At 39.3% G+C, this 14,210-nt stretch overlaps 2 protein-coding genes across 7 annotated transcripts in view; one reads left to right on the top strand and one right to left on the bottom strand.

The window, feature by feature from the left end:
• MRPL30 (mitochondrial ribosomal protein L30) overlaps window positions 1-14,210 on the top strand; it is a 38,114-nt gene that overhangs the window by 11,005 nt on the left and 12,899 nt on the right. The window lies entirely within an intron of this gene.
• On the bottom strand, window positions 1,769-14,186 carry MITD1 (microtubule interacting and trafficking domain containing 1). 6 transcript variants are annotated; one of them, XM_081069564.1, is made up of 7 exons: window positions 13,966-14,186; window positions 5,888-5,989; window positions 4,049-4,185; window positions 3,881-3,967; window positions 3,038-3,153; window positions 2,078-2,138; window positions 1,769-1,978 (listed from the first exon to the last, which is right to left on the bottom strand). In XM_081069564.1, the coding sequence occupies exons 1-7, from the start codon at window positions 14,114-14,116 to the stop codon at window positions 1,883-1,885; spliced, it is 750 nt and encodes a 249-aa protein (XP_080925690.1). In that variant the 5' UTR covers window positions 14,117-14,186; the 3' UTR covers window positions 1,769-1,882. The 6 variants fall into 6 exon arrangements, with proteins under 6 accessions (XP_080925690.1, XP_080925693.1, XP_080925694.1 ...); XM_081069567.1 differs by having other exon boundaries at window positions 1,835-1,978; window positions 14,012-14,106; XM_081069568.1 differs by lacking the exon at window positions 13,966-14,186 and adding an exon at window positions 9,819-9,870 and having other exon boundaries at window positions 1,835-1,978.

The raw sequence follows: 14,210 nt of genomic DNA, 5'->3' as shown, positions 1-14,210 counted from the left end.
TTTAGTTGGGTTTAAAACACAAATTTGGATTTTTTATTTATCACTTTAATCCATTTCGAATAATTTCTCTTGGTGGAGTAAGGCAGAGCTCTAATGTTTTTTCCATTTACTGAATACTCTTTGCCCACTAATTTTTAAAGACATCTTTGTTGTTTATTAAATACCCATATACACATTCACTTTCTCAGATATGCTTCCTCTATCCCATTGATTTACTTGTCCATTCTTATGCCCAGACATTTAAAAAAATATATCATAGATTTATGTCTCTATAGCTAGTCAAGTAAGTCTCCTAATGTTAGTCTATTTTGTCATTTAATGTATAAATCCATTTAGGGAGAACTGACATCTTACTAAGCATTCCCATTCAGGAATATAATCTGCCTTTCCAGTTACTCTAGTTTTCTTTTACATCCTTCCATAAAGCTTATTGTTTTTTCATGTAGTTCTTACACATTTCTTGATATGTTTAGTAGGAAAACTTGCATCTGAAAGCCTTCTGATGGTCTCATTGGATCTGGGGATAGAACTTCAAATACTGAGAGTAATGGATAGTATGTCTATAGGCTCTCTTCCTTAAACATCATTGTCTCTTAGACAGGATGTCTATGATAGTTGAATAAAAGTTATTTTCACAGGGTTGCATACTGCTGATTCTCTAGTGGCAGAGCCATACACTCCAAAAATCAGAGTTGATATTTTAAGATGAAAGTAAGGAGGTCTTACATGTGTTCTCATCGGAAATGAAATATTCCCCATGATGATGGGTACCTGGCAAAATATGTGAGAATACTCTACAGAAAGTAACTTTTGATCAGGTCCAATACTTGTCCAAGTGTTCTCGTGAGAACCCTCATTTCCATATAACAAAGCTTGGCAAGACTGGTTTAGAGTATTTGCAGGTTCAGCCTTATCAGCACTTTTACCCGAAATCATCAAAGAAAAACACCAGGAATTTTTCTGGAAGCTATCTTTGGTCTTTTATGCCAACTCAATCATGTACCTGCTGGCCCGCAAAGGCAAGACAAACCTGGCGTCCAAGGCCACCCAAGACTATACTACCAACCTATTCCCATGGCTTCCTTCCACCTGGCTTTGGTCTTCCACGCTATCTAATCTTGAATTTAATCTTCAGTCTTCTCCAGATATAAATACACACACACACACACACACACACACACACATACACACGTACTCTCCAAGAGGGACTGCCCACTGCCTCTACCTCTATCCCCTCTCCCAGTCTATCTCCATGAAACCTAATCTTTTCCCCAGCTAGTCAACTGGAATCTGGATGGATAAGCTTACCAAGAAGAGTTGATTCTAAGCTGCAAAGCTTTACAAATGTGCCAGCCACGGTTGAAAGAGCTACAAAATGCGTCTGGGTAACTAAATAGGTTGATTTGCTTTTTTGGAGTTAGGTAATATTGGGTAACTGAATGTTGGTGAATGTGTGCCAAAGACAATTAATGGTAACAAAATTAACACTGTACTTTTTTTCTGGTTATCAGCCCATGTGTCTCTTAAGAGTGCTCTAATCCATGATTTTTTTCCTCCTGGACTCCAAATTCCCAGGGACAATATTAACATCCAATTCATCTTTATAAGGTGCTCATTATTTGCTGGTTCACTCTTCAACAGACAAATAAGAGAAAAGCTGGTAAAATATTTAAATTAACCATATATGACTTGAAACACTATAAATCTACTGAGTATTTACAAAAATATGTATTACTGGTCACACAACTGAACAATGGATCCATAAATTCGTAGAAATATATATATATATTTATTATTAAATTCATATATTATGTTCAAAGTAAAAAAAATCCAATATTCACTTAAAATACAAATATACAATATAAAATTAAGCTACTACCCATCATATTTTTTGGGTGTACTTGTTATGAAAAATGTCCACTGTTGTTTCATGGCATGGTCTTAAATCAAAATCACAATATCCAAGGGAAAAACGACCCTAAGAAGAGAAGAAAAGAGTTTCTTTAACAAAACAGGCCAAGGCCATGTTATGAAAACGATACAAAAAGAGTATCCCACTCATAAGGCTATATCCTACCTGTGGTTTCTTAAAGTAATCCAGTCCCCTTCCAATTTTAATCATCCATCCATTGTTAAACCTATTGAAATTAGTATATCATATTATATTCCATTTACATCAGACAATTATCAAAGCTGGAGTATAAAAAGTGTCAGCAAATCTCCCCCTAACAGAGAAAATCATTTCCTCCAGTGGCACGAGTTGAACCAAACCTGGGGTAACTCCTGGGCTGTGTCAACAAGGAAACAAAATGTCCACAGAAAGCACCAGTTGATTTGATTATCTGATAAAGAGTTTAACAATTACAATACTCTTGCATTTCAGCTTGCTGATACAACAAACTTTCCCGTTCTGCTAATAAGTGGTTTCAAAGTGTACTCAAGCAGACTGGGGTGCTGTTTCAGGGGTTCCCCCACCTAGAGCTGAAGAGCTCTCAATGCTGACCTATGCTTCAACACAGAGGCTGCATTTTCATCTGTTTTGCATTTAAGTTGTGCGTAAGTTTTCATTACAATGCAGCTGCTATAAACATATGGAAGCCACTGTGCTAAACAGAGGGAACATACCACGAAAATAACTGCATATATTGTTTCCTTATAGACATAGCCTACTGTCACGCCTACTAGAATATTTTATAAACCACAAGAAGTAAAGCCACGTTAAAAAAATATCAGTATCACCAGAAAGGGGAATTCTCCCAATACCATGATACAATATGTAGAGTTGAACAGACAGAAAAGTACTTCCTCTTCTCACGACATAGAACATGTAAATTTTACTCCATTAGGAAATATGAAACTTGCATACAGGATAAAATAAGCCAGATTTTTTTTCCTCAAGAGTGAAAAGATACTAAAATTGAATTTTATTTACAATATTAATATTTAAATTAAACATTTATGTGCAATTATATAAAACTTAAATGAAAATAAGTATTTTTCAACTGCATAAAAAATTAAAGTATTACTATATACTAACCTAATTTCTCGGTCATGTAATGAAGAAGAGTATTCTAATTCCAACAGCACTCCATGATTCCTGAGTGACTCTTTTATTTCCCCCAGGCCACTAATTTGCTGTTGTTTCCCACAGCCCTGTTAATAGGAAAAATATAATTTTCTGCCTCAGTTGTTAATATTTTAAATTATCCCCAAGCTATGCAATGTGTATCGTAGGTGAATCAAAATGGAAAGATTCTATACTAGTTTCAATGTTTGTTATCTCAAAGAAGCAACCAAAGAATATGAAGTAGTTTAAGAGCAACTGTTCTTATCAAAATAACTGGGTTTTTTTCCTAACATGAACATAACACAACTCTATCTCATCTCCTAAAATATATGTTAGTAATGCTGTCTAGTTCTTCAGATGGGGCTGCTTTCTTCTCAGATGACTCCCAGAGATCTGAATTATTTCGAAACATTCCTATGTAGGTCAAAATCAAGAGAAGGACACCCACTGTCATGCTATGATCCCCAAGAAGGCCAAGGCAATCAATCTAGAAAAAGAGATATAATAACCTTTAGAAAAAAGACAAAGTTGTCAATAGTGCAGACAGTGTGATCGCCCCCTAGAACAGCCAAGAGAATAACCTGACAACCTACTTGAATAAGACAGTTTAGCAAAGTGGCCAAATGCAAGGTACAAAATACTATTACTACAATCAACAGCATTTTCTGAAGGTGTTTTATGCCCATTGTTAGATAAATTCCCCCCAAAGAAATAGCTCTAGCTGAATGAAGCATTACAGCCAGGTTTCCTGACTCAAGCTACATGCTGTAACTGAATAAAATGAAGAAAGGGTAAATGCCTTCAGATACCTACTTCATCCAGGGAGGTGAGCAGATGAATAGTTTTGACTTTACATGGTGTCTTAATAAGCAGTTCACAAAATCGAAGAAAGTTATACAGCTGAAAAGACAACGGGATGGGTTACTACTAACTGGTACATTTTAAACAACATTTCATCATATTTTTGTACATTTCACTTACCTGATGAGTCTGTCTAATATAAGGATCTTCTATCCAAACTTCTGTAACTGTTTCATTAAGGTATTCTTGAAAAAGCGACTCATAACTGAAACCCGTGGCATTCTCTTCTATTTTAATCTGCTTGTGGTATTTTCCATCTACAAAACACAAGCTTCAATAAAACCAGTGACCACTTTCTTTCTAAACATCTTAAATTTGCATGTAGTGATTAATCAGGATGAGATACAAGTTAATTTTTTTTAACTCCTACACTTAGTAAACATTTTTGAATGCCGGCTGTGTACCCAGCACACTGCGAGATAAGGCAAAATAGTCCATGATTTTGGCTTTTATGGAGGCAGGACAAGTGGGAAAATCCAGAGATCTCTTGGAACAAATTCTTGAGCTGATTCCTATATACCAGGAAGTTTATTCCAGAGAGGACTGTATGTATAAAGATATCTGATATTCCTATCACTGTGAGTACAACCATAGTTATAATTCAGTGGTTGTCTGGTCCTTCTCTTCAGATTTAAGTCTTTTTATGTCCTGCAGTTGAGTAGCTAAAGTGAGTAACGAATACTTAAATGCAGCATAACGTGGACTTTAGAAGTCCTTAGAACATATTGAGTGTTTTCAGCAGAAATTGATGGTACATTTCAGTAACCCAAGCCAAAGACGAGGGGGGCACAGGATCAGTAGGATAGTTCCAATGTTTTTGTTCATTCAGAATGAATAATTATGGAATAAGTTATCAAAGACCTTTAAGGTGTTTTTTTTTTTTAAATATGACCCCCTAATGATAGTTCCCAATTTCTATACATGGCAGTTGTACTTTCAAATTTTGTTTAAAAACCAGTCATTTGGATTCAGTTCCTACTACCATGTTTCCCTGAAAATCAGATCTAGCTGGACAATCAGCTCTAATGCATCTTTTGGAACAAAAATTAACATAAGACCTGGTTTTATTTTACTATAATCAGTTTTGAGGCCAACCCGGTAGTCACATAGGTTAATAGAACCCAATGTGTTCAAACCACAATGCTGATGGTACTATATATTTCATCAATATTTTAGAGGGACATTTCATTGTAGATTTCAATTTGGGGGTGAATGAAACACAGTTTTATTGCCACTCAACAGAGGAGCTCAGTGGGGCACCCCCGGAATGGGCTCGTACAGAATACTAGGAAGAGGGGGAGAGGGCTGTAGTGAGAAGCACAGGGAAGAGCAGATGGGGCTGGATACGCTGGCTTTTGAGGGCAGTAGTTCCTGTAGCTGCAGAAAGGCAGCAGGGGTGTGCATTTCAGGCAAAGGCGGCCATGGCCATTGAGATGCATGTGTTTGTAATCTGGGTGCTCATGAGGAGAGAACTAATAAATAGGGGCCATGCTTCTTGCATCTCTAATCATTAGGAAAACTTAATTCCTGGAATTTTTTTGATTTGCAACAAAACCCCAAAAATATCCTATGAGTTTCTTTAGATAGTTTAATATTTTGATCATTTCATAAAGAGAAATGCAAGTTAAATATAAGATTTACATTCTGTATTCCTCTGTGTTATTACTCACACTGGAGTCCACATGTAAGCTTCACAGGGTCTGTGAATTCCTTAAAACGGCAGGCAAAGATTTCATCAATCAGACACTCAAGAGGGTATCTGAGCACCCCTCCCTCCGCACCTCCCACCGTAAAAAAGAACAGCTTATGCATAGGGGCGCAGAAATGCAGAATAAATCTGTAGGCTTCAGGGATTAATGGTCCAGACCACAGAGCTCTGAGGGCACAGTGAGAAACACTAGGTGAAATGGGCTTTGTCACAGCAGCTTGTGAGCACACTTTCTAAAACAGCCACTGTACCTTCTTTTTCTTGATCCAAGTATTTCTTTATGTTTTCTGCTCTATCCATGTAGCCCGAAATTTTTTTTCTGAGATTGCATTTCTTTGTATCATCTTTGGTGCCTACAAATTAAAAAATATATTCCTAAGTTTCGAAACAGTTTTTCTATTTAGTACAGGCATTATTTCCAGCTTCCCAAGTTTTCCACACATTTCCTATCTCTTAGCATGGTTGGTTTCGGTCCTAAAATACACAAATAGCCTCAAATTTGGCCAGATCAGGAAGGACTTTCATTGGTGCACTAAGCATCTGAAGCTGCTTTATTCAGGAGTAGGGACTCTGACACCATGTCTCTCTGCTAGGGACACCAATTCCAGTGAAGTGACAAAGGTGGCTTATTACATGTCAATAGTCTGAGCACTATTCTGTTCTAATCACCCACAAGTTTGAAATCTTAACCTAATCAAAAGTTAGCAAACCCACAAAACCAGCTTCTCTTCCAGACTTCCCCACTATAGTTTATGTTCAATAGTTTTCCCAGCCACCCCAAAAATGGAAGGTAGTTTGGAATATACATTATCAATAAAATCTTACCCCAAGCCCTATCCTCTTATAGGGAAGATGTTGAAGAAAATTTGCCTTCATTGATTGATGTGAGCTTTTGTCTATTAGCTTTTATCTGTTCCTGTATGTGAGGTAACTTCTGTGCTGACATGGGATTGAGTAAATTCTCCCTTTGGTCTCATTCTCCAGAGCAGGGGAGACATGAGATGAGGTTTCTGTTTGGTCTCATTCTCTCGAGTGGGGGAGGTATGAAATGATGTTTGTTGTTCTGTCCGTGTTGTGAGGTGATGGTTAGCTTAGGGTTAAATAAATTCTTGATCAGGGGTTGAGAGCATTCCTTCTTTGTTCTGTCTGTTTCACCCACATTAACAAATGAAGTGAAGAAGTAGCTAAGTTATTTCAGGACGACGTGACAGGCACGTTGCCAGGCTTTGGAAGACCTTGGGCTGATGGTCCCAAACAAGAACAGTAGATATTGCTTATCTGGATTAATTGGCCCTTTGGCCACATGGGCAGCATTCATATCAGTAACTGCCGGACCCTCCCGGAACTGGCCATTCCTGGAGGGGGAGGCAGGAACATAAAACTTGGCTCAAGGTACATCTGAGAAAATATGTAAGACAGACCTCAGTTGACAGTGTAATTATTAATTATTATTTCATCATTTGGTCATTTTGTCATTGGTGATTCTTCATCATTCTAACATTTTGAAGACTTCCAGCAGCATGCAGTTTACAACACCAGGGGATGTCCTGACTTCCAGCCGCGGACCTGGTGAGGTCTGGCTGGTTCCGACCTCTCCAGTGTTGTTCCCCACAGTTAGCCTTCTTGAGAACTTGTTAGCATCTTGAACTCTTATACATAGCTTGCAGCTTACAGCACTAGAAGATGACTTCTAACAACAACACCACAACAATGACAACAGCAGCAACATTCTTCAGATTGTTAACACCTTGAAAACTTACATGCAGCTTATAGCATTAGAAGACGCCTTGACTTCTAACAACAACAAAACAATGCCAACAACAGCAGCATCTTGGGAACTAGCAAGCAGTGGTGTGGAAGACGCTTGAGTTTCTCAGCTACAGACCTGGCAAGGTTCTGCTTTATGACTTTTCCAGTGCTGTTCTCCCCGTTTGGTGAGCTTTTGGCATCTACTTTAATAGTTACTATCCTATAAAGCTTATTACTGTTTTTGGATACTCCTTACTGATATTATTTGTTTATTTAGCCAAATTATTTTTTTTTAAAGATTTTATTGGGGAAGGGGAACAGAACTTTATTGGGGAATAGTGTGTACTTCCAAGACTTTTTCCAATTCAAGTTGTTGTCCTTTCAGTCTTAGTTGTGGAGGGCGCAGCTCAGCTCCAGGTCCAGTTGCCGTTGTTAGTTGCAGGGGGAGCAGCCCACCATCCCTTGCGGGAGTTGAACTGGCAACCTTGTGGTTGAGAGGACGTGCTCCAACCCAGCCATCCGGGAGGCAGCTCAGCTCAAGGTGCCCTGTTCAATCTTAGTTGCAGAGGGTGCTGCCCACCTTCCCTTGCGGGATTTGAGGAATCAAACTGGCAACCTTGTGGACGAGAGCCCACTGGCCCATGTGGGAATCGAACCGGCAGCCTTCAGTTAGGAGCATGGAGCTCCAACCGCCTGAGCCACTGGACCGGCCCCAGCCAAATGACTTTTGATCAATAATAAACATGTTGAGATCTCTTAAATTTATATGTATGTATACTCCTTTGACACGACATTGTTATCAATGTATATAGTTTAGTCTTCACCACCTTTACTTTGTCATTAGCACATTCTTTTAAATGCCTTTGTCTTTTGCTATTGCATATTGCTAAATAAATTGATTAGGTATTAAATAAATAAATAAATAAATAAATAAATAAATAAGCCCCATTCTAACGTGTGTCCCTCCTCCTTCTTTCCTCCCCCCCCCCCGCTCCTTATTACACCCCTAAGCCCAAATGGTCACCAAATCACTCCTGGTTCCTTCCTTCCTTTTGATATTGCTTGTATTTTCCATAATAATTTCATTTTTAAACTCTCAGTTTTTTTTAAACATTTTATTTTGAATTAATTTTATATTTATGGAAAACTTGCGAAATGGTACAGAATCCCTAAACCCAAATTGCCCTAATATTAACATAACACATAACTGCAGTACAATGATCAGAGTTAGAAAATCAATGTTGATACAACACTATTAACTCACCTGCAAACCTCATTTGTATTTCCCCAATTTTCCCACTAAAGAAAGTTCATTTTTTCGACAGGAATCCCACACAGCATTTAGTTGTTATGTCTCCTCCAATTTGTAATGGTTCCTTAGTGTCTCTGCCTTTTATGCTCTTGACATTTGGGAAGAGTAGTGGTCAGTTATTTTGCAGAATGTGTGTCTCTCATTTGGGGTTGTTGATGTTTTCTCATGATTAGACTGAAGTTATGCCTTTTTTTGGCAAGAAAATCACAGAAGTGTTATGCCTTTCTCAGTGGGTACAACATGTCGACGTGTCTTATTACTGCTGATGTTAACTCTGATCACTGGGTTAAAGTCTTCACACATTTCTCTCCTGTAATGTCACTATTTTTCCCTTTGTTTATGATTAAGTATCTTGGGAGAAGATATCCTGTTTCTCCTTACCCACAAATGTTAGCATCCATCGATGATGGTCCTTCCCTGCAACAGTTATTACCGAGTTTGCCAAATGGTGATTTTCTATTGTTTTCAATCCTATTTATTAATTGGAATTCTACTGCAAGGAAGAGCTGTTTCTTTTCCCCCACCTATTTATTTATAAAATTATTAATTTTTATCAATATGAGCTCAAGGGTATTTATTTTAGTCTATGGGTTGTGATCCAACACTATCATTTTCTTGCTCAAATATCAGCTTTGGCTTTGAGAGCTCCTTCTTGTTGGTTGCTCTGTCCTTTTGGCATGCCCCATATTTTTTGAGGACTTCTTTATTTTTTAGTGCAAAAGGTTTTAAACTCATCTTGTGTTTTCCCTGCCCCAGCCCTGGAATCAATCATTCTCCCAAGGTGCCCTGGTCCCTCATATTGGAGAATGGTATCAAGAAATCAAATTCTGGATGCTCAGCATGCTCATTGCTACTAGGGAAGTCCTATCACTACTTCTAGACCCTTTCAGTCAACACAGCTAGACAGTATAAGTAGGTTTATGAATATACACCTACATCTATACAGACAGACCTCTGAGATACTGTGCGTTCAGTTCCAGATCACTGCAACAAAGAGATTACTGCAATAAAGTGCATCACATGCATTTTTTAGTTTCCCAGTGCATATAAAACGTATGCTTACACTATACTGTAGTCTATTAAGTGTGCAAAAGCATTACATCTAAAAACAATGTACATACCTTAATTTAAAAAATACCTTATTGCTAAAAAATGCTAACCATCATCTGAGCCTTCAGGGAGTCATAATCTTTTTGCTGGTAGAGGGTCTTGTAAAAAAAACGCAGTATCTGCAAAGTGCAATAAAGCAAAATGAGGCGTGCCTGTATTTACTTGTGTCTATCCACCTGTATATGTATTAAAAACTACCAGTTCATGCTGAGAACTTTGATCCCACAGGGTTCATTCTAGCCTTCCTCCTTTCCTTTTTTTTTTTTTTGTAACTTCTTTTATTATCCACATTATGTTTAGTGGTTTGTTCAAATCTAGTTTAAACATAAAGTAGTTTCAGAATGTCTAACCCATACTCCTGTGAGAAAAATATTTACCAACTAAAACACGTTTGTATACTGATTTTTGTCTTTAACCTTTCAGAAGACAGTCAAAATACTATTTTCCAAAGATACTTAGGTTACCTAGTTTCTTTCCCCCTTTCTTTTGTATTACAATAGAAACACTCAGAGAAGAGTCACTCTCCCCTCATCTTACTACTCCATTCCCATTTCCTCTTCCTTTCTACTTCTTTTCCCACTCACCCCACAAACCTCATTAGTTTCTGGTTTTATCCTTCTTTGAGTAGAACAAATGAGTAGGCATATGAATATTTTGTTAACCATCTTTTTTATAGGAAGGATAGCATACTATGGTTACTCTTTGTCCTGTGTAACAATGTATCCTGGAAATCACTCCATACACTTTATAAAGATCTTCCTCATTCTTTTTATAGCAGTACAGTATTCCATTGTATGGACCCACCTTAGTTTATTCAACCACTCCCTTACCCAGGGACATTTAGGTTGTTTCCAACATGTTATTGACATTAATATAATTACTGAAATCTTTCCCTTTCAAGTGCTTCTACTTCCAAAATTAATATCGTTTAGATCGCTACTTTCTCATGCCTATACTCCTGTCGCACAAGAAAATCCTAACATAGCCATATGTAATCTACAAATCTCTTGTGAAGAATCCTGTTTTTCCTCCTAAGGTAACATGAGAACTCATACTGCTTCCACTACATGGTCCTCTAAACTCAGAAACATTGCACTGTCCTGTCTTTTTGTCACAATTAAGCTTGTTATGGTATCTTTACAGAGGTAGTATGAATAGTGGTTAACAGCAAAGTATCTGGAGTCAGACTGTTTAAGTTCGAAACTTGCTATGCCACTTCTACCGATGTGACCTTGGCCGGTTATTCATCCTCTCTGTATCATCCCTTGTAACATGGAGAGAGTAATACCATGTTTCCCTGAAAATAAGACCGGGTCTTATATTAATCTTTGCTCCAAAGATGCATTAGCACTTAAGTTTAGGGGATGTCATCCTGAAACCTTATGCTAGGGCTTATTTTCTGGTTAGGTCTTATTTTCGGTAGTACCTTAAGAGAGTTGTGGAGATGATTAATTACAAAAGAAACTGGCATGCAGTAAACACTCAGTAAACGTTGTCAACATCATTATTGTCTAATGATTCCATACGCCTCATGCTGGGCTTCCTTTAGAAACACACTTTATCTAACATCTCTTTTCTTAAATTCCACTGTTACTTCACATCTGCCTATGACTACTTCCCCATCCTCTATAAATGTAGTAGTAGTGCTTTCTTAATCATCATCCTGATCAGCTGGCAGAGTTTGACACTGTAGACCCATTCTTCAAACATCAGGCCTCGGTTTTCCAACCATCTTTGATTCCCATTGGAACCTCACTCCCTCACCTGATCATGTGCCCATGCCACTAATTCAGTATCTACACTGTCCCCTCTTCCTAATATTGGTGTCACCTTCCTGATTCATTCAAGCCCCTTATCCCCTCTCAACTTGATTCCTGGTCTGCTTGACTTCAGTCTATTCAGGTTAATGTCTCTCCTACACTCTTGTGCCATATTCACTGATTATCCAAGAAATATTTATTGAGAACTTACTACATGCCAGGCACTGGGGACACAGCAGTTAATAAAACAGACGCAGTTCTCCCCTATCGTTCAAGTGAAAGACAACGATAAAAATAAGTTATCTTCATGTATGTTAGATGGTAAAACATGTATGTTAGACTGTAATAAGTGGTACTTATAATAAGTGTTTTCTCCTTGTCTACAGAATGAGTTAAAACCTCCTACCAGTCAAGACCATCCACACTGTGTTCTCCGACCTAATCTACCTTTAACCTTCACTTCTCACTCTTTCAGCGTATAGACAGGCTGAACCAACACAAACTATTTGGTAAAACAGCACAAGCAGAATGTGCACACTTAGCTGAATTTCTAATTTCTGAAATTCTAGTTGTTCCTCCAACGCCCCTATATCAAAAGCCATCTTCACCTTTCCATCCCTAAATGACTTAACTGTGTAAATCCTCCCTGCATTTGTCTGTAGCTCCCTCCTGGCACTTATTCCCTGTGTTAGAATTATTATCTGCATTTGTGCCTTCACCTGGAAGATCTCATCACTGTCTCTGTAACCAACCTCTAAGGGATCAGTGGAGCGTACTGCAGCCAAACTCCTGTGATTCTCCTACTTCAAATTCCTAGCGGGCCAGGACTTGAGCAGTCCCCACCTGACCAACACTGCACACCACCTCTGTTCTGGGGAGTCATTACACTAGAGTCTTTAAAGCCTTGGCTTCTAATTGTGACTCTACCAATTGTGGGGGAACTGGAAAGCACCCTTTACTTTTTTATGCTGTGAAATTAGGATAATAATCACCTCCTATGTCACAGGGCAATTGTAAGGATGAAATGAGATCATGGGTTTAATGTAAGATGCACAGTGTCTGGCACTCAGCACTTATAAATCGTAAATTATTCTGCTTGTTATCAGCATCAGCATCAACATCATAAAATGAGAGAAGCCCCAAACACCGAAGAGAGCCCTCTACTGTCTCAAAGCTTCTGTAACACATATTATAAACAGGCTAAAAGGCAGTGGGGAAGATCCTTGGCCAGACTGAGATCTCCAGAGCAAGGGGAGCAGAGGCTCGTCTTAATCCATTTAAAACGCAATTACAGGGTGTCTACTATGTACCTGGCACTGTGCTGCTGTTAAGGGTTATTTGGGGAGTTCTCAACACTGAATGATTACATAACAAAGTCTCACTCCCCACCCCCAGCAATACTACGCATTTCCTCACACCAAATATCAGTACATCCATTTCTTACAAAAAAGTTTTTCTTCTACCGCTATGTGATTTTGTTTTACTTTTAATTAAAATACTTAAACAGAAACGTAAGATGAATAGTGTAATGAACAAACACGCTTATTACCCAGCATCTAGATTTAAAAATTGTTAGCATTTTGCCACATTTGCTTCAACTTTTTGTATTCCCCCTTCTGCCGCCTGCCCCCCCCCCCTGCCCCAACTCCGGTTCAAGCCGTTGTTTCTCAGTCTAGTTGTGTAGGACACAGCTCCCTGGCCCATGCTGGTGTTAGGAGCCTTGCGCTCCCCTGCTCCAGTGGCTGAGGCAGTCGGTCGCAAGTCATCAGTCCGCCATTCACAGCAGCTCTCGGCAGCCGGCCACTCACGCCACCCTCGGGCTGCTCATGGCAGCCGGGCTCCGGAAAGAGCTGTTGTTCACGATCTTAGCTGTAGAGGGCGCAGCTCACTGGCCCATCTGGGAATCGAACCCCGGACCTCAGCGTTAGCTGCACGGCTCTCCAATCATCTGTGACACCTGGCGGGTCCCACGTTTGTTTCTTAAGTACAATTAAAATCAGACTTCATGACAATTCTTCCCAAAATATTTTGGTCTGCATCTCTAAATATTAAGGACCGTTTTTGAATATACAATACTGCCTCACACATCGAACAATTTTAATCTTACCACACCCATATTCAAACTTTCCAAAGGGATCTAAAACTGTCTCTTACAGTTCATTCAAACCCACACGACCTGTCTAGGCGTACGTGTTACATTTGGTTACGTCTCTTACAAATCTGCAGTAGTAAGCCCCTTTTCTTCAGGACGTCAGCCTATTAAAAGAAACCAGTCCACTTGTCCGGTAGAATATGCTTCCTCGCAGTGCATAGAGTCACTAACTCCTGCCCTCCGGCCCAGACACAACAGGACCCAGCCCCCTTTCCTCCAATCCTCCCTCCACCGCTCATTGCTCACCTTTTAGAACCTGCAAGAGCAGGTCAATGCCCTCCTGGTAACATACCAGAGCCTGCTGGTACCGAGACTCGGAATCTAGCTGCACCGCCCGCGTTAGCACAGTGACTGCAGCTGCGGTCTCGGGATCGCTCCCCAACCCGAATCTTGACATGATTCTGGAAACTCCTCTCTTCCTCAAACCCTGCTAGAGTCGGGCAGGTCTGCTGTTCCGGGAAGCCATCACGTGACGCCAAACACGCCTGCGC

The sequence above is a fragment of the Rhinolophus hipposideros genome (assembly GCF_964194185.1).
Source record: "Rhinolophus hipposideros genome assembly, chromosome: 12".
NCBI lineage: Eukaryota > Metazoa > Chordata > Mammalia > Chiroptera > Rhinolophidae > Rhinolophus > Rhinolophus hipposideros.
The sequence above is the reverse complement of the archived record's forward strand: the minus strand, read 5'-3'. Positions and strand labels throughout refer to the sequence as shown.